The 17336-nt window shown below is 53.3% G+C and overlaps 4 protein-coding genes across 11 annotated transcripts; 3 read left to right on the top strand and 1 right to left on the bottom strand.

Moving 5' to 3' along the window:
- The first annotated feature begins 3 nt into the window (after positions 1 to 3).
- Positions 4 to 4862, top strand: Tmem115 (transmembrane protein 115). 2 transcript variants are annotated; one of them, NM_001108779.2, is given in 2 exon segments: positions 4 to 1387; positions 4058 to 4862. In NM_001108779.2, coding segments are annotated over 2 exon segments (1053 nt in total). In that variant the 5' UTR covers positions 4 to 536; the 3' UTR covers positions 4260 to 4862.
- An 873-nt stretch (positions 4863 to 5735) lies between these two features.
- Positions 5736 to 8256, bottom strand: Cyb561d2 (cytochrome b561 family, member D2). 3 transcript variants are annotated; one of them, NM_001434351.1, is given in 4 exon segments: positions 5736 to 6520; positions 7149 to 7186; positions 7618 to 7771; positions 8158 to 8256. In NM_001434351.1, coding segments are annotated over 3 exon segments (669 nt in total). In that variant the 5' UTR covers positions 7745 to 7771; positions 8158 to 8256; the 3' UTR covers positions 5736 to 6016.
- Positions 8257 to 8362: 106 nt separating this feature from the next.
- Nprl2 (NPR2-like, GATOR1 complex subunit) lies at positions 8363 to 11536 on the top strand. Of its 3 annotated transcripts, NM_001025744.2 has the most exon segments (11): positions 8363 to 8575; positions 8989 to 9080; positions 9160 to 9328; positions 9471 to 9579; positions 9893 to 10029; positions 10122 to 10219; positions 10340 to 10376; positions 10484 to 10577; positions 10650 to 10767; positions 10982 to 11124; positions 11210 to 11536. In NM_001025744.2, coding segments are annotated over 11 exon segments (1143 nt in total). In that variant the 5' UTR covers positions 8363 to 8497; the 3' UTR covers positions 11278 to 11536.
- Positions 11537 to 12926: 1390 nt separating this feature from the next.
- Zmynd10 (zinc finger, MYND-type containing 10) lies at positions 12927 to 17288 on the top strand. Of its 3 annotated transcripts, none has more exons than NM_001004284.1 (12): positions 12927 to 13121; positions 13359 to 13467; positions 14552 to 14668; positions 14758 to 14811; positions 14899 to 15036; positions 15147 to 15235; positions 15330 to 15430; positions 15835 to 16007; positions 16247 to 16372; positions 16455 to 16576; positions 16693 to 16818; positions 16909 to 17288. In NM_001004284.1, the coding sequence occupies exons 1-12, from the start codon at positions 13030 to 13032 to the stop codon at positions 16982 to 16984; spliced, it is 1323 nt and encodes a 440-aa protein (NP_001004284.1). In that variant the 5' UTR covers positions 12927 to 13029; the 3' UTR covers positions 16985 to 17288. The 3 variants fall into 3 exon arrangements, 1 of the variants encoding a protein (NP_001004284.1); XR_015626824.1 differs by having other exon boundaries at positions 13030 to 13121; positions 16209 to 16372; XR_015626825.1 differs by having other exon boundaries at positions 13030 to 13121; positions 16215 to 16372.
- Positions 17289 to 17336: the final 48 nt, after the last annotated feature.

The raw sequence follows: 17336 nt of genomic DNA on the forward strand, positions 1-17336 counted from the left end.
CCGGTCGGCTAGGTCTCAAGGACTCCGTATCCCAGCACGCCGAGGAGCCGGAAGGCAAGAGCTCAGAGGGCGTACAGTCGCGGCCGCCGGCGGGGGCGCGCAGGCGCGGCGCCCCTGTTTGTCCGCCCCGGAGAGGGGAGGAGGTACCGTCAAGTCAAAACCTTAGCCCAGCCGGAGCTAAACGGGCTTGACTTGAACTGGAACAAGGCATCAGTCCCGGCAGATCGCAGAGTCTCAGAGTGGATGGAGGAAGCCCAGCCTTGAGATCAACGCTAGCCTGGCCGCTGGGCCGACGGAACCGGCAGACAGGCGTGCCCAAGCCACCCAGGGCCTAACGTCAGGTCCCCGGCAAGAAGGCTTTCTCCTCGCTTTGGAACTACAGCCGGATCAGACCGGAACCAGAGCCGTCACACGGAACAGAAGCCAGTGAAGTAGCCGGGCCCGGGCCTCCCGTCGGGGCCGAACTGGGACGAGGCCCCGGGGAGGCCCCTAGGCCACCTTCCTCACCTTCCCTCAAGCCAACGCCCGCCAGGAAGATGCAACGCGCCCTGCCCGGTGCCCGCCAGCATCTGGGGGCCATCCTGGCCAGCGCCAGCGTGGTAGTGAAGGCACTGTGCGCTGTGGTACTATTTCTCTATCTGCTTTCCTTCGCTGTGGACACGGGCTGCCTGGCCGTCACCCCAGGCTACCTTTTTCCACCCAACTTCTGGATCTGGACCCTGGCCACCCATGGGCTCATGGAACAGCACGTGTGGGACGTGGCCATTAGTCTGGCCACAGTAGTTGTGGCCGGACGATTACTGGAGCCCCTCTGGGGAGCCTTGGAGCTGCTCATCTTCTTCTCGGTGGTGAATGTGTCAGTGGGGCTTCTGGGGGCCTTCGCCTACCTCCTCACCTACATGGCTTCCTTCAACTTGGTCTACCTGTTCACTATTCGTATCCACGGCGCCCTGGGCTTCTTAGGTGGTGTCCTGGTAGCGCTCAAGCAAACTATGGGAGACTGTGTGGTTCTGCGAGTGCCCCAGGTCCGCGTCAGCGTAGTTCCCATGCTATTGCTGGCGTTGCTGCTACTCCTCCGGTTGGCCACACTGCTCCAGAGCCCGGCATTGGCTTCCTACGGCTTTGGGCTGCTATCAAGTTGGGTGTATCTTCGCTTCTATCAGCGGCACAGCCGAGGCCGAGGGGACATGGCTGATCATTTTGCTTTTGCCACCTTCTTCCCTGAGATCCTGCAACCGGTAGTGGGACTGCTAGCGAACTTGGTGCATGGCCTCCTGGTGAAGGTGAAGATTTGTCAGAAGACAGTGAAGCGCTACGATGTCGGAGCACCATCGTCCATCACTATCAGCCTCCCAGGCACAGACCCTCAAGATGCGGAGCGGAGAAGGTACTAGGAACTTTTCCAAATTCTTGACTAGCTAGACTATTGGTGTGGCCACATAACCAGGCATTGAGGTGTTTGCACTACGTAGGCTGGAGAGCCACGGACAGGTGTTAGGGGTGGCTTCGACAGGTGTTAGGGGTGGCTTCCGAAAAAAGGACTCAGGTTTTGGCCTTGAGGGAACTCAGTATGTAGGTTTTTGGGCTCTAGTGTGTGTTTCTCATAACTTGGGCCACTTAACCTGTCTGCAGAACACCCAGTCACCTTTGGTCTTGCCTCAGGATTTCCAGATTCTAAGCACTGGTTCTGTGAGAGACAGAAACTGTTGGCCCTTTTCTCCTGTGATAGGAGATGGGGAAGGATGTCTTTGTCCTTAAAGTCTTTCCCATCTTTTTTTTTTTTTTTAGTTCTTTTTTTTTTCGGAGCTGGGGACCGAACCCAGGGCCTTGCGCTTCCTAGGCAAGCGCTCTACCACTGAGCTAAATCCCCAACCCGTCTTTCCCATCTTAATGCAGGACGGTTGGGGTATTACTAAATTCACCCCCGTTTCAGACGTGTCACCAAATAGAGGGAACAGGCCGTATGACCCACTGCAGGAGCCTACTGACCACACGGGGCAGGTCAGAGGCCTTTGTGTTACCTACCAGGCAGCATCTGTAGTTTTACTACATTACTCGCTGGGCACTTTGGCCAAAACAGGAGAAAGCTTTTTGAATTCAGGCCTTACTTTCTGAGACCTGTGGACTCTTTACAGTGTTCCCAGCTCCGGGGAGATCCACAGTTCTGTGTCCAGTGTTACTCCTGAGACTGTCCAGGAAGTTTCTCAGCAGCCTTATTCCTGAGCATTTGTCAAAGGTCCCTGCTTCTGCTCACCTGTGAAAGGGGTTCCTGACCTCAGTGGAAGAGCTCTCTGCTTCTTCTCCACTGAGACTATAGAGCTGAGTGTGGCCCCTTCCTTGAAGGGGTTACCAGTTGGTGGGTGTGGGAACACAGCCAGGGCATGCTGCAGGCCTGATTCTGGGCCCACGACTTGAGTGTTGGGGGAATGTCCTGGATACGACTCCATCTCGACCTTGCTTAATAGGGGCAATGGGCTGGGGGGCTGAATTTTTGAGGGACAAAGCTGCCCTTGAAGCTGTTCAGATGGGACTGGGCCAGAGCTTGCCCTTGTCCCAGAGAGAAATCTTGCATTGTGACAGTTGGTTGGTCATTCAGAAAACCTCTATCCTCGATCAGGAAAAGGAAGAGTGGGAATTGGCCCAAGACGTGGGTTTCCGGCCCAGTCTGAAGGTTGTTAGCTCACATGGGGTGGCTAATACTCTGCCATACAATTTGTCGTCCAACTGCATGCCACTCTCAGACCTAAAGGACTACAAGGAGAAAAGAGCATTCCACAGAGGTCTCTGACCCTGTGACAAAGTAAGTGCTGGCAAGGACACCCCCAAGAGTAGCCTGTGGAATGACAGGGGTTGGGGTTTTCAGTGCCTGTATCACTGCTGCCCTCCCTGTCTCTTTGCTTGGTGTGGTAGAAGTTTAGATCTTGGAAAGCCAGAGAGAGGATGGCTGGTCTGCCTGCATAGCAGAGAGGTGAGTCGTCAGGATCCACAGCAAACAGCGGAAATGGCCACTTCACCTTCTGTGGGCCAGAGTGCTGAATATTTAGAACCTTGTTCTCCACTGAGGCTGGGTAGCTCAGTGTGTAGGGCACGTCTTCCTTGAAAGAGTTTCCAGCTGGTGTTCAAGGTATGGAAAAGCACACCTCAGGCCCGTTCTGGACCCTACAGCTTGAGACTCCTTTTTTGAGAATTTTTGTGAAAATTCCCTACCTTTTCTCAAAATAATGCCTGCAAACGTCTACCCTGTGGAAATTTGGTGTCCTGCCCACCACATAGCTGTTCCTCCTACAGAGGCTCTGCTAAGGTCTGGGTGTCTCTGTAGGAAGATTGTCACAGGAAGGGTGATGCAAGTTGAAGCTACCTCATTAATAGCCCTTCCCTGAGCTGAGCTGGGTACAGGCCTCTAATCCCTGCTACTCTGGAGGCCGAGGCAGGAGCTAGTAGCTTGAAACCAGCATGGACTGCCTCAAAAAAACAAAAGTGGGGGTTGGGGATTTAGCTCAGTGGTAGAGCGCTTGCCTAGCAAATGCAAGGCCCTGGGTTCGGTCCCCAGCTCCGAAAAAAAAGGAAAAAAAGAAAAAGAAAAAAGAAAAAAAAAAGTGTTTGTTTTAAGGGCTGGGAATATAGCTGTGTGGTGGAGTGCTAGCCCTAGGTTTCATCCCTAGTTCCACAAAAGCAAAAAACCCCATCCTTGGAAATGACACCAGTGCTCACACGCACTCATTTCTAGGGATGACAGCATGCCTCTCCCACCCAGCAGCACCACAGCCACCCATCGTTAGCTAGCAAACTCAGAAGTGTCCGTGTGGCTGGTTTGGGAGGTGGCTGCCAACATCGAGGTAGCCTTGTTGAAGGTGCCTTGGTCTGCAGAGGCCTTGGGTCCTCATTCCAGTTGCCAGAGCAGATCCTGAACCAGGCTCTCGGATGCTGCATGAAGAAGGGAAAGGTGGGAGTTTGGGGACAAACCTCTGGTGGGAGGATTCGGCCTTGTTGAAGAAGGCTGCAGAGTATGTCGGTCTCCCAAACCCACTGTGACCCGCCTTTTCTCTTCTGGCTCCAGGCAACTGGCCCTGAAGGCTCTCAATGAGCGGCTGAAGAGAGTGGAGGATCAGTCAGCCTGGCCCAGCATGGATGATGACGAAGAGGAGGCTGGGGCAAAAACGGACAGTCCTCTGCCCTCAGAACAAGCCTCCACACCCCCGGGGAAGGGGACTGCCCCAGAATCCACTCTCATCACCTTCGAGGCAGCTCCCCTCCTCTAAATCACTCTGAGTGCAGTTCTTCTACTCCCATGCCGTCCCTGATCCGTCTCAGCTACTGCAGAGCACTTACTGCTCTGAGGAGAGGGGAGAGGGTCTGCTGGGGGTTCCTGTGGCCTTCTGCTGTGTCTCGACAACACTACACAGGACCCTTGTTGCTACCTGGTTCTGACTCCAGACAACCACAATGCCAGGTATGGGGCCTCTGAGCGTCAGCCGTCCAGACCCCATTTGCAGTAAGATTGTACCTCAGCAGGTACAATTCCTCACCAAGGAAGTGGCTGCAGGGACACTGGTGCCACAGCTCCTGGGCCAGCCCTTATGTCTGAAACTGGTTGCCAACAGCGCTGAGCCAAGGCAAGGATTTGTATTTGCCAAAAACATTCTGGGGACCCAGCCAGTGTGGGTCTGCACATCCCTACCCACCCCCAGACTGCATTCATATCAGGGTTTCTTGTGCCCTTCTGCTGTGGCAGTGACGACCGTGCCTAGCCGGGGCTGCCACAGTTCCCAGGTATTTTCTACAGGACCACCCAAGCGGGCAGCAAGCCCAGCTTCACAGTATCAATAAAGCGGTTCTTTGAGGTGTGGCTCCTGGACTCTGTCAGGCCACCTTGTGCAGCTCTCTCAACTTTACCAAGTGCAAAGGTAACTTTTCGGGGTCCCAGGGCTCAGTTCCATAGCACCTCCACCTGGCTAAGGATTCCCCCACCCACACACCTTGTCCGTTATTAGGGCATGCCTGCTGCTGGGTGGTCTTGCCTGAGCCATCACCTGAGTCCCTTTCTCCTTCTTCTCCTCAGTCTATCAGAAAGACCTGAGCCAGTGGGCCTGGCACGTGAAGGCCTCTCCATTAGGCACTGGCTTAGGCAGGGCATGGTGCCTCACATCTATAATTCATGTCTCAAACAAACAGAAACTAGGCGCTGAAGGTATAGCTCAGTTGATAGAGAGAGCACTTGCTTAGCATTTCAGAACTCTAGGTTTGAGTCCCAGCACTACATAAATGGGCCATGGTATGTGCACACATGGTACATACATACACGTGTAATCACAGCACTGAGGTGGAACAGGAACATCTGAAGGTGGGTGTCGTCCTTGGCTACACAGTCCAAAGCCCACCTGGGCGACTTGAAACCTTGTCTCAAGAACAGAAGCCGAGTCTCTCTTGTTCATGAGTCCCCTTTTTCCTTTTGAGACAGGGTCTTACTGTAGCCTTGGTTGGCCTAGAGCTCACAGATGTCCCTGCCACAACTGACCCTGGTTCAACTCCTAAGTTGTGTCCTGTGTGTGACACAGTCCATCTCTAGTCACTAACCATAGTATCCAGACTCCAGCACGGTCAGCTGGAGACAGCTGTGCCCCACATGTAGCCTCCCAGTGCACTGGGTGTCATATGACACCAGTGGGTGTCATAGGAAGGGTCACAGCAGGTTGAGGACTCCCACCTTACCCGGCTGACCATTTTCTCAACAGCGGTCAAGTTTTGTCTGTTTATTTTACTTCTTTCCTCCATGATTTTTGGACACAGCAGTACAAACACAAGCTGTGTGGCTGGGAGACTGCTGCACCCCACCTTTATCCAGACATGTGACCCACGCTCCCCTGGGCTGACAGCAAGAAAGGGAGGAGCAAAAATGTCACATTTCTACCCCTGAGTGCCCTAGTACCTGAAATGTCCCCCAACCCAGTCAGCTGTGAGAGTCCAACAGGTCCCCAGCTGAGGTCCAACTCCAGGCTCTCCAACAGCTGGCCGGTGCTCACGGTTGGATCCTCTTGCGGTATAAGTAGGCATTGCTCACTTGGTTCATGATTACCAAACTGGTGAGGATGGGGCACAACACAGCCAGGTACCAGGCACCACCAGTGACATTGGCGGTGAACCAGAGTGAACACATGCCCAGTAGGAGGCTGGTACTACCCAGCAGGTAGCCCACTAACCCAGAAGTGGCATGGTAGAGTTTCAGTTTTGCCAGGGGCCACCGGGGCAGCAACTTTGGGTAGAGCAGCCCCACACCCCCTGAACACTGCAGACCTGCCCACAGCACAGCTAACAGCCCTGCCTGCCCATGTCGAGTGGCCAGGTGTGCTTTGCCAAGCTGCTCTTTGTGGAGGATGACGAGACCTAGACCCAGCAGAGCACAGAGTAGGGCTAGCAGCTGTAGCACCCAGTGGCAGCGTGCTCGGACCTTCCTTGAGAGGGAACGCAGCAGTGAACTCTCAGGAGAGAACATCAGGAGTGCTTCAGTCATCAGGAAGGAGAACTGAGGAGACAGAGAAACTCCAGTGAACTCTGAGCACTTTAGATAACCTTCCACAATGGTGCAACCCCCTTCCACTGCCTTCCTCCAAGGACAAAAAGCTGCATTTGGTGGGATGGTAGAAGGCACTGTGTGGCACGAAGCAGCTGCCCTGAGCAGTTGGGGAGTGCTGCCTCTTCTAGACTTCTTCCTAGGTGCTTTTCTGAAATGTCACCTCTGCTACATTACCCAGCAAACAAGGTTTGAGACGTGGCAGTTATAAATGATTCACCGGCTTTGTTTCCCTCCCATGGGGCAGGATACAATTTCTTGGCATGAGCTGGCCACATGGGTGCACTGTTTCAGGGAAAATTAGATGCATCCCCATAAATTAAGGTTTTTAGGGACAGAGCAACCTCCAAATGCCATTTCCCAGCTTCCTAGCTGGAGGTAACAGAAGCCTCCATTTGTGCTTGGGTGAGCATCACCCATTTGTCCTGGGCCTTGAATACTGTTTTTCAAGCCTTGGATATATGTTAGAAGTAGTAGTGGGAACATGCACCTCCTCTAAACTGGCATTAAATGCCTTCAAGGAGGGTCATCACCCATGCCCACATCCTACCCCTAAAAGCTGCCCAGAGCCACTACTTACAGCCAGAGACATAAGAACAGGATGCCAGGAGAATAGACCTGGAATGAGAAGAGGACACCATGGAACTGAGGGGAAAGAACCAGCTTACTGCTGTCTATAGACTGGATCATCACCTGAGGGTGTGTCAAAATGGGAGCCCCCTCTCTTACCAACCCCCTATTATCCCCCTGACACAGAAAGCATGCTCTGCCACTCCTCTGGAGGAGGCTTCTTCCTCCAGCGTCTCCAGTCAGGAATGAAATGTCAAGTCAAAGGAAGAGAAGCCATGTACTCTAAAGCTTAGCCAGGCTGAGAGAGCCCCCACACTGATCTGCTCTACCCAGGATGTGAAATACCTTCAACAAAGAATATTCCTCAGCCAGTCAAACTTGTTCCCAGGAATTAAGCCCATCATTTCCTACTGCTCTCTGTTCCCCAAAAGAATTGGCTTTTTTCCCCTTACCATAAGTCGACTATGAATTCTACTTACTGGAGCCAGGTCTGGCAAGCACAGCCACGAAGATGGTAAACCCTAACGCCACAAGGTGGGCTGCAGCCCCGGAGGCAGTGCGCAGAGCTCGGTAGATGTGCGACTCCGTCTCCACAGAAAGGGCCATGGTCAGCCCAGCCGATAGCTGTACAGCCTGAAAGCATCGTAGGCGTTGGCAAGAGTGCCCACTGTCCACGCCTCTCACTGGGGACAGTAATTCAGGACAGAAATGGCACCTTTTCCCGGAGAAGTTATGACAGGAGCAGAACAATGCCGGCACCAACAGTCCCAACTTAGCAGAGTCTACCTGTCAAACACCTGTATTTGAAGTGGTACTGATCGCACCTTCCAAGCGGGAGGAGGAAGACTACAAATCCCAGAATGCAGCACGTCATCGCTAGCCGGAACGGAAGGCGTGGAGCACTACGGGAATTGTATTTCCCAGCTGCTTTCCTACCTAAGCGTGAATCTCTTTGCACAGTGCCTCCCCATGTGCACCTGGCACGCTGTACCTCCACCGTAGAATTTTGCCTTCCTCACCTGCTTCTCAGGTTCGACGCAGTGACTTCCTCCAAAATAAACTGGACCCTCGGGCCCGCCAGCCGCGCCACCGCTCCGTTACGGAGGCGCTTCACTTCCGGGTGCGATGTCTACCCACCCAAGACTTCCTGGGACAAGCCCCCTCCCATCCCATACAGAGGCAGCCACGCCCCCTGAGTCGTCCTGCGCAGGCGCCGTTGAGTTGACGGCTCTTTTGGTTTGAGCTCTCAAACCTGTGTGACCTAGCCAGGCCTCTTTCTCTTTTTGACAGGTATTCTAAGGGGTGGAGGCGACCACCACACGAAAAGCAGGGGTTACAGACTTGGGTCCGGACAGCGCCATGGGCAGCAGCTGCCGCATCGAATGCATATTCTTCAGCGAGTTCCACCCCACGCTGGGACCCAAAATTACCTATCAGGTGCCTTGCACACTCCCGGGACTAGGCGGGGGTGGGGCTTGGGGGGGCTGCTCTCTGGAGCTCAGCTGGCTGCCTGGAGGGGTTGTGGTGCATCCACACATGCCATTGCATTCACAGATAACTTTGATTGGAAAGGGTACATAGATGGTCTCTGGTTTCTAATGTGGGGGAGGAGTTTTGGCCCCAAAACTGAATCAGGCTATAGGTTTTGGGGAGGTGCTAGGTCTCATGAAGATTTAGATGACCCAAGAGAAACACTGGACTGAGACATAAATGCTATCTCAGAGTCAAATGACTGTAAAAGGAAATTCCAGGTAGTGGGAATAGTAAACAAAAAAGCCAAGGAAACTTGCCAGAACATACCACCCAGTCCCGATGTCCACTGAGGGAACTCTCATCGCTGCCTTCTCCAGGTCCCTGAGGATTTCATCTCCCGAGAGCTGTTTGACACTGTCCAAGTATACATCATCACCAAGCCCGAGTTACAGAACAAGCTTATCACTGTGTGAGGCCTTAGTCGGGTGGGAGCAAATGGGTCCCAGGCTGGCTTGGGGGTGCAGGCTGACTCCATTCTACCCACCCAGCACGGCCATGGAGAAGAAGCTGATTGGCTGCCCCGTGTGCATCGAACACAAGAAGTACAGCCGCAACGCACTCCTCTTCAACCTGGGCTTCGTGTGTGATGCTCAGGCTAAGACTTGTGCCCTGGAACCCATTGTTAAGAAGCTGGCCGGCTACTTAACCACACTGGAGGTCTGCAGCAAGATGGGCACGGGTGGGGAAAGAGTTCCTGGGTTTCTAATCCCCAGCCTCCAGCATCTGGCTCAGAATGCTGCCAGTCCAGCCGGGCGCTTAAGGTGTACTCACTCAACTATGCTGTCCGTGTTCTACCCAGCTCGAAAGTAGCTTTGTATCCACCGAGGAGAGCAAGCAGAAGCTAGTGCCCATCATGACTATCTTACTGGAAGAGCTAAATGCCTCTGGCCGGTGCACTCTACCCATCGGTATGGCCACGGGAGGAGGAGAAGATTCTTAAATAAGTGGGTGGGCAAGAAATAGTCACGGGTTGAAACAGTGGCATCTGAGGGTCCAGGGTATAATGGGGCCAGGATTGGAGGAGCATCCTGCAGAACTCCCTTCAGTTCTACTTCTTGGCTACAATCATCGCCCTCTTTGGACCTCGGTTCCTCGCCCCATAAAAGAGGAATAATGATCCTCCCAAGAGCCACCTCAGTTAATTAACGCTGGGAGATCTAGAGAGTAGCTGAGGGTCCCTTGGGAAGGATGTCACTGATGATGTGCTGGGGTCCCCTGCAGATGAATCCAACACCATCCACTTGAAGGTGATTGAGCAGCGGCCTGACCCTCCCGTTGCGCAGGAATATGATGTGCCTGTCTTTACAAAGGACAAAGAGGACTTCTTCAGCTCCCAGTGGGACCTCACCACACAGCAGGTATGCCAGCCCTCTCTTAGGGATTACCACCTTGAGCTGTCCCCGACCTTAGCCTTGTGTCACCCTTGCTGCCCCTGCCTTGCTCTGTACAGATCCTCCCCTACATCGATGGATTTCGTCATGTCCAAAAGATCTCCGCTGAGGCAGACGTGGAGCTCAACCTGGTGCGCATTGCCATTCAGAACCTGCTGTGAGTGAAGATACAGTTACTGTCCATCGCAGGGACACAGCCCGAGGAGAGCCAAAGGATGTTGGGTATGAGGGAGGGAAACGGGGTGTCTGGAAGCTAAGCAGAGCTCTTTCCCCTTAGGTACTATGGTGTTGTGACACTGGTATCCATTCTCCAGGTAGGTGAGTCAAGGATGCCGTTAAGTAAAATGAGAGCCACATGGCTGGGCCCCATCCAGTCTCCAAAGCACGTTACTCAGGCCCTTATGCCCCTGCTGTGTTCTAGTACTCCAATGTGTATTGCCCAACGCCAAAAGTCCAGGACCTGGTGGATGACAAGTCCCTGCAGGAGGCATGTCTATCCTACGTCACCAAACAAGGTAATGGCAGTCCCTGGGGCAGACTAATCTGGAAAGGACATGATCACGTAGGACTAACCCTGGCACCCACAGGACACAAAAGAGCCAGTCTCCGAGATGTATTCCAGCTGTACTGCAGCCTGAGCCCTGGTACCACTGTTCGAGACCTCATCGGCCGCCACCCCCAGCAGTTACAACATGTTGATGAAAGGTCAGAGGGGCATTCCCAGGCATGGCGGGTTGGACTGTCTTGGGTCTCTCTGGAAGAGCCTTAAGTCGAATAGGAAGTAGGGGATCCCCTGAGAGTAGAAGTATGAAGCCTGCCTGTCCAGGCAGAGGGTGAGTTTGGAGGCCTCTCTAGACCATAAACTCGCCAGAGGGTTAGTGTGTCTGGAATATCAACATATCCCCCCACAATCCTTCAGGAAGCTGATCCAGTTTGGGCTTATGAAGAACCTCATCCGGAGACTACAGAAATATCCAGTCCGAGTGTCTCGGGAGGAACGAAGCCACCCTGCCCGGCTCTACACAGGCTGTCACAGCTATGATGAGATCTGCTGCAAGACAGGTAGAGGCAGGCAGGGCAGGTGGGGGGAGGGGAGGACTGACTGGCCATGCCAGGCCTGCTGACCTTGCTTTGCTCACACCCCCAGGCATGAGCTACCATGAGCTGGACGAGCGACTAGAAAATGACCCAAACATCATCATCTGCTGGAAGTGAGGCTGGCTGGCTGGAGCATATTACTGTGGTTACTTGCCCCTACTAAGCCCTCATTGGTCCATGGGAGCTAGACAAGTAGGCTAGTACATGTGGTCTGGAGGGGTGAGCCTCTGTTTTGTAAATAAAGTCATGTGTTTCATCCTGTGGAATATAAAGGCCAGTGAATGTGAAAGCTATGTCAACCGACTGGGTTGACTGGAGCGCCATCTAGTGGACAGAAATGTCAATAAACAGGCCAAGAGGCTTTGTTTTATTTTTATTTTTGTTTGTTTGTTTTGAGGGGGAAGGAGGTTGATTTTTTTTTTTTTTTTTTGAGACAGGGTCTCACCATGTAACTCTGGCTGTCCTGGGATTCACTATTTAGCCCAGGCTGGCCTCGCACTCAGAGAGCTGACTACCTCTGCCTCAGAGTGCTAAGATTAAAGGTAGGCACTGAACCGCCTAGCCACACCTAGATTTTTAATGGTTTGGTTTTTTGTTTTGGTGGTGAGTAGCCGATAGAGCTGAGACGGGCTCTTATATAGACAGGCTGGCCTGGAACTTCCTGGTTTGAACTTCTGGTTCTCCTGCCTTGGTCTCCTGGGGATTAGGATTATAGGTTTCTGTTCCCACAGCCCACGTATGCAGTCCTGGGCATTGAAGACAAGGCTTTGTGCATGCGAGACAGGCAAGTACTCAGCTCTGGCCTGTAAACTGATTGCCAAGGAAGATCTGGGTGACTTAAGCTGAACCCTGAAGGAATAAGACTATTCCAGAAGAAATAAGTCAAGGGCCAAACATGTTTGCCCATGCTTATAATACTAACACTAAGGAGACTGACACAAGAGATTTGCCCCAAGTTCAAGAACAGCTTGGACTACATAACGAGTTAAAACCAAGTTAGGTGACACAGTCAGACCCTGTGTCCAGGGAAAGCCTACAAGGCTGGAACATGGGAAACAAGCATGGCGGTGGGCGCCTGAATCCCCAACACTTGGGAAGCTGACCAAGAAAAAGAAAAATGTAAACCAGCCCTGATTCTGTAGCGAGCTCATGTTGGTCTTGGCTATGAGACCCTGTCTCAAAAAAAAGAGGAAGAGGTGCTGGGGAGATGGCCCACACACAAACATTTTTAAAGTAAAAGAGGTGGGACAAAAATTGAAGCGCGGGGGTAGGAGAGAGGCTGAGGGCAGGTTCTTGGGAGTAGCTGGCAAACCACTGTGACTGTGGTCAAGTATTTTGGGATCCAGGAAGAATGTTAGATGTACATCATTAGGGCTCCTGGCCTGAGCACGGTAGTGCATGCCTTAATTTCAGCACTAAAGAGACAGAGACTGGTGGAGCTCTTTGACTTGAAGGCCAGTTTGGTATAAATAGGAAGTTCCCCGCCAGCCTGTATCATAAAGTAAAACAAAAAACAAACAAACAACCAAAAAGACTCGGCTGCAGAAACGGCTAAGACAGTGCAGCTGCAGGAGTTGGTGAGGATCCGAGTTACTTCACAGCTGCGCAAGCCCCAGAGAGATGTGGTGAGTGGGTCTCGCATTGGGGCTGCTTATTGGCGGTGAGGTGGGCGTGGCATCGGGACAAAACTACGCAGGCGCCAAGCTCCCTCGTTTCCGTGGCGACGAGGACTCACACGCCTCAACGGCTTAGCAACTGTTCTGTCCCAAGACTTTGGTCCTGCCGCTGGACTCTGTCGTCCTTAAATATTTCAGTTTTCCTTCTCCATTCCGACTGCTTCCTGAAGCCAAAGGAATCTTGGTCCCTGGCATGGGTGACCTGGAGCTGCTGCTGCCTGGGGAGGCTGAGGTGCTGGTGCAGGGCCTGCACAGCTTCCAGCTTCGGGAGATGGGATCTGAAGGGTGAGGCAGCTGCAACAGGTGGAGTCACCTGGTCGTTTAGTGGAGGAGTTTGGGACTGACATTGGAGAAGGGGTTGCCAGTGTGGAGGGGTCTCCAGGTGGGTAGGGAAAGCTCTCAGAGATAGAAGCGTAGGGCCTGGGGACAGGATCATGGTAGGCTTTAGTAGGATCCAGCCCCACCCTCACTCCCGCTGCACATCTGGACACCCAATGCACATATGCATCTCTTCCGGGGCAGGTGGAGTAAGCAACATGAGAACCTGGAGAAGTTGAACATGCAAGCCATCCTCGATGCAACTGTCAGCCAGGCTGAGCCCATCCAGGAACTGTTGGTCACCCACGGGAAGGTAGATCCAGGCCCCAGGCAGGATTTCCACCTTCCTACTGTACCTCTCGGGGGACACTGGGCCCCTGTTCTTCCTTCCGACCCCAGACACCTGTCATTCCTAAGTGGGAAAGAAAAATATGTTTGTTTCATTTTGAGGTAAGGTGTCGATCTGTTGCCCAGACAGCCATGAGCTTATTACCTTCCTGTTTCTGCCTCACAAGTGCTGGGGCTGCAGGCGTGCCTCACTGTACCTGGCTACATTTCCTATTGTAGTGGATCCTAGACTCCAGGGGGAGCACTCAAGTGCTGACATGAGCCTGAACTGACTGTAAGGCCAAAGAGCTCCTTACTAAGGAGGAAGCAGCTTTCCAAATGGGGAAGGTAGCCTTTCTGACACAAGAGGAGAAAGTAGAAGCAAGCCAGGAAGATGCCAGGCTGGAGGATGGGCCAAGGGCGGTACTCACTCCCCTGCAAGAGAAAGACAGAGCTGGGTAGCAGGGGTCGGTCTAGGAGCAAGGCAGTAAAGGGTCTCAGTAAGAGTGAGGCCAAGGGCTGGAGAGATGGCTCAGTGGTTAGAGTACTACTGACTGCTCTTCCAGAGGTCCTGAGTTCAATTCCCAGCAACCACATGGTGGCTCACAACCATCTGTAATGAGATCTAATGCCTTTTCCTGGTGTGTCTGAAGATAGCTACAGTGTACTTATATATAATAAATGAATCCTTAAAAAAAAAAAGAGTGGGGTTGGGGATTTAGCTCAGTGGTAGAGCGCTTGCCTAGGAAGCGCAAGGCCCTGGGTTCGGTCCCCAGCTCCGAAAAAAAAGAACCAAAAAAAAAAAAAAAAAAAGAGTGAGGCCAAGGCACCCAACCAGCTGACCAGGTGACAAAGACCAAAGTAAGGACAGGAAGAGGAGAGCATCCCTAAAAGGGGAGATGCCTGGATGGAGGTGGGGTAAGGAGCAGAAGGCACAGTGAAGGTCATTCAGTGGAAACCCAAGAGAGCTGAGACTTAGCCTGGTCTAAAATCCAGACAGGAGAGCTGGGAAGGCAAGGCAAGTCCATTTAACCCCTGCCCCTCCCCTGCCCCTCCCCTGCCCCTCACAGATCCCAACGCTGGTGGAGGAGCTGATTGCTGTGGAGATGTGGAAACAGAAGGTGTTCCCGGTGCTGTGCCGGCTGGAGGACTTCAAGCCCCAGAACACCTTCCCCATATACATGGTGGTGAGCTGGGCCCTCAGGAGTCCTAGGCCACGAAAGGTAGTTAACAGCCCCACCTCTCCCTCTCAGCCCAGCCCTGTTCTCTTCGACAGGTACATCATGAGGCCTCCATCATCAATCTCCTAGAGACAGTATTCTTCCACAAGGTGAGACATTCTCCCTGAAAGACTCTACTCCTTGTCTGTCGGGAAAGGCATCAAATCCCAGAATCATTCCCTCCCTTACCCCCCCAGGAAGTGTGTGAATCAGCAGATGACACGGTCTTGGACCTAGTAGACTACTGCCACCGCAAGCTGATACTGCTAGTGGCTCGGAAAGGCGGTGGTGACCTGTCTGAGGAAGAACGGTTCCAGGACAGTACCCCTATGCAAGTAAGCTCAGGTTCCCCAGACTTAGCAAAATCTCGATGTGAGTTCCCTCTGGCCTCCTCAGGGAGGAGGGTGAATACTGTGTGCCTCTGCCCACCCACCCCCACCCCCAGGAGCTGCAGAAGCAGGCAGAGATGATGGAGTTTGAGATCTCCCTGAAAGCCCTCTCCGTGCTTCGATACATCACAGATTGCATGGATAGGTGGGCCACCCTCCAGGTCCTGGGCACACGATAAAGGGTTGTGCGTCCTGGCCCGTAGCCTCTCTAACCAACCGCCCTTCTCCCGAACCCCTAGCCTCTCCCTGAGCACACTGAACCGAATGCTTACCACACACAACTTGCCCTGCCTCCTGGTGGAACTGCTAGAGCACAGTCCCTGGAGCCGGCGGGAAGGAGGTAAGGCTCTCTTCCCCCTACTTGCCTAAGACTGTAACTGGTTGCTTCCGGAACCTCCTTCAAGATCAATGGAAGTGTACAGCATACACACTGAGGATTCTGGGATGCCTCACCCTAGAGGGGACTAGATTTTGACTCTGAGGCAGGCAAGGCCTCTGAGTCATTTATTGAAAATCAACCTTGTTCTGACAAATCTGGTGGTCCAGGCTTTCAAACGATGCCAGGTAAGGACAACACACTCTCTTTTTTTTTTTCTTTTTTCTTTCTTTCTTTTTTTTTCCGGTGCTGGGGACCAAACCCAGGGCCTTGCGCTTGCTAAGCAAGCGTTCTACCACTGAGCTAAATCCCCAACCCCAGGACGACACACTCTCAAAGTGAACACAACACCTCATTCTCCTCCCCAGGCAAGCTGCAGCATTTTGAGAGTGGCCGATGGCAGACAGTGGCCCCCTCAGAGCATCAAAAGCTGAACAAACTGGATGGGCAAGTATGGATCGCCTTGTACAATCTACTGCTCAGTCCTGAGGCCCGAACCCGTTACTGCCTTACAAACTTTGCCAAGGGACAGCTGCTTAAGGTGGAGAACTCAAAGACCCTACCCATCCCCACTGTGCCCCGCCCAGCCCCGCCCCGCCCCGCCCCCATAGCATCCCTGTCTGTCCCCGCCCTCTTTCCACCACTTGGGCTTCAGAGGACAAGGGAGTTGGAAAGATGCAAACCCTCCCAAGTACTCTCAGCCCCAACTTCAGGACTTCCTGTCTTTGGGCCCTCTGGCTAGGAACAGTTTCCCAATGGCCTTCCCTGGATACCTTGCAGCTTCAGGCCTTCCTCACCGACACACTGCTTGACCAGCTGCCCAACCTTGCTGATCTGAAGAGTTTCCTGGCCCACCTGGCCCTGGTTGAAACTCAACCCCCTAAGAAGGACCTAGTGTTAGAACAGGTGAGCCCCTAGAAATTGAGTGCTTGGGACCACGGTCCACTTTTCTGGTTCCTTCCTTCCTATCTCCATTACACTCTTTTAGATCCCAGAAATCTGGGATCGGCTGGAGCGAGAGAACAAAGGCAAGTGGCAGGCTATCGCCAAGCACCAGCTTCAGCACGTATTCAGCCTCTCCGAGAAGGATCTTCGCCAACAAGCACAGAGGTAAAGTCCCGCTAAGCGGCTCAAGTCACGTGCACAGGACGAAGAAGGGAAGGTCACGAGGGTTTCTGTGCTCCAACCTGCCAGGTCCATTCAGATCTTCTTGACTCCTCCCCCAGGTGGGCTGAAACCTACAGGCTGGACGTCCTAGAGGCTGTAGCTCCGGAGAGGCCCCGCTGTGCCTACTGCAGTGCCGAGGCCTCCAAGCGCTGCTCCAGATGCCAGAAAGTGTGGTATTGCTGCAGGTGAGAAGATCCTGGGACCTTAGTTTCCCCCTAAGCTCCAACCCTGGGTCTTCCCACGAGCCCATTGTCATGCAACCCACCTCGCTGCAGGGAGTGTCAAGTCAAGCACTGGGAGAAGCACGGAAAGACGTGTGTTCTAGCAGCCCAGGGTGACAGAGCCAAGTGAAGGCCAGTAGCTGCTGAGGGCCGACAGAAGAGTGCACCCAGAATGTGACTCTGAGCTTCAGGGACTCTTGCCTGGCCCCTGTCAGACCTCAATTTCCCTGGTTGAGGAGCACAGCTGAGTCAAGAAGAGCTGCAAACCACTACACAGAAGCGAAGGCTCTTCACTTCCTGCCCCACCCAGCAAATACGTAGAGGACCAGGCCACAGCATCAGCAAACTAGCAGACAGGGTTGGGGGGTTGTGAGCAAGGGCCGGATGTGGAGACCCTCTTCCTTTCTCACAATAAAGCAGACTCATGAAACGCATCAGTGTGGCGCTTGATAGTCATCCTTGGGGGCGGGGGAGAAGGGGCG

This window comes from Rattus norvegicus, chromosome 8 (assembly GCF_021556685.1).
Source record: "Rattus norvegicus strain SHRSP/BbbUtx chromosome 8, alternate assembly SHRSP_T2T, whole genome shotgun sequence".
NCBI classification, from domain to species: Eukaryota; Metazoa; Chordata; class Mammalia; order Rodentia; family Muridae; genus Rattus; species Rattus norvegicus.

Coding starts and splice junctions, on each gene's coding strand:
- Nprl2 (XM_087562897.1), top strand. CDS start 8,498: ATGGGCAGCAGCTGCCGCATCGAATGCATATTCTTCAGCGAGTTCCAC. Junction 10,030..10,121: donor GGGACCTCACCACACAGCAG/GTATGCCAGCCC, acceptor TGCTCTGTACAG/ATCCTCCCCTACATCGATGG. Junction 10,220..10,339: donor ATTGCCATTCAGAACCTGCT/GTGAGTGAAGAT, acceptor CTTTCCCCTTAG/GTACTATGGTGTTGTGACAC.
- Zmynd10 (NM_001004284.1), top strand. CDS start 13,030: ATGGGTGACCTGGAGCTGCTGCTGCCTGGGGAGGCTGAGGTGCTGGTG. Junction 14,812..14,898: donor AGACAGTATTCTTCCACAAG/GTGAGACATTCT, acceptor TTACCCCCCCAG/GAAGTGTGTGAATCAGCAGA. Junction 16,008..16,246: donor CCAAGGGACAGCTGCTTAAG/GTGGAGAACTCA, acceptor GATACCTTGCAG/CTTCAGGCCTTCCTCACCGA.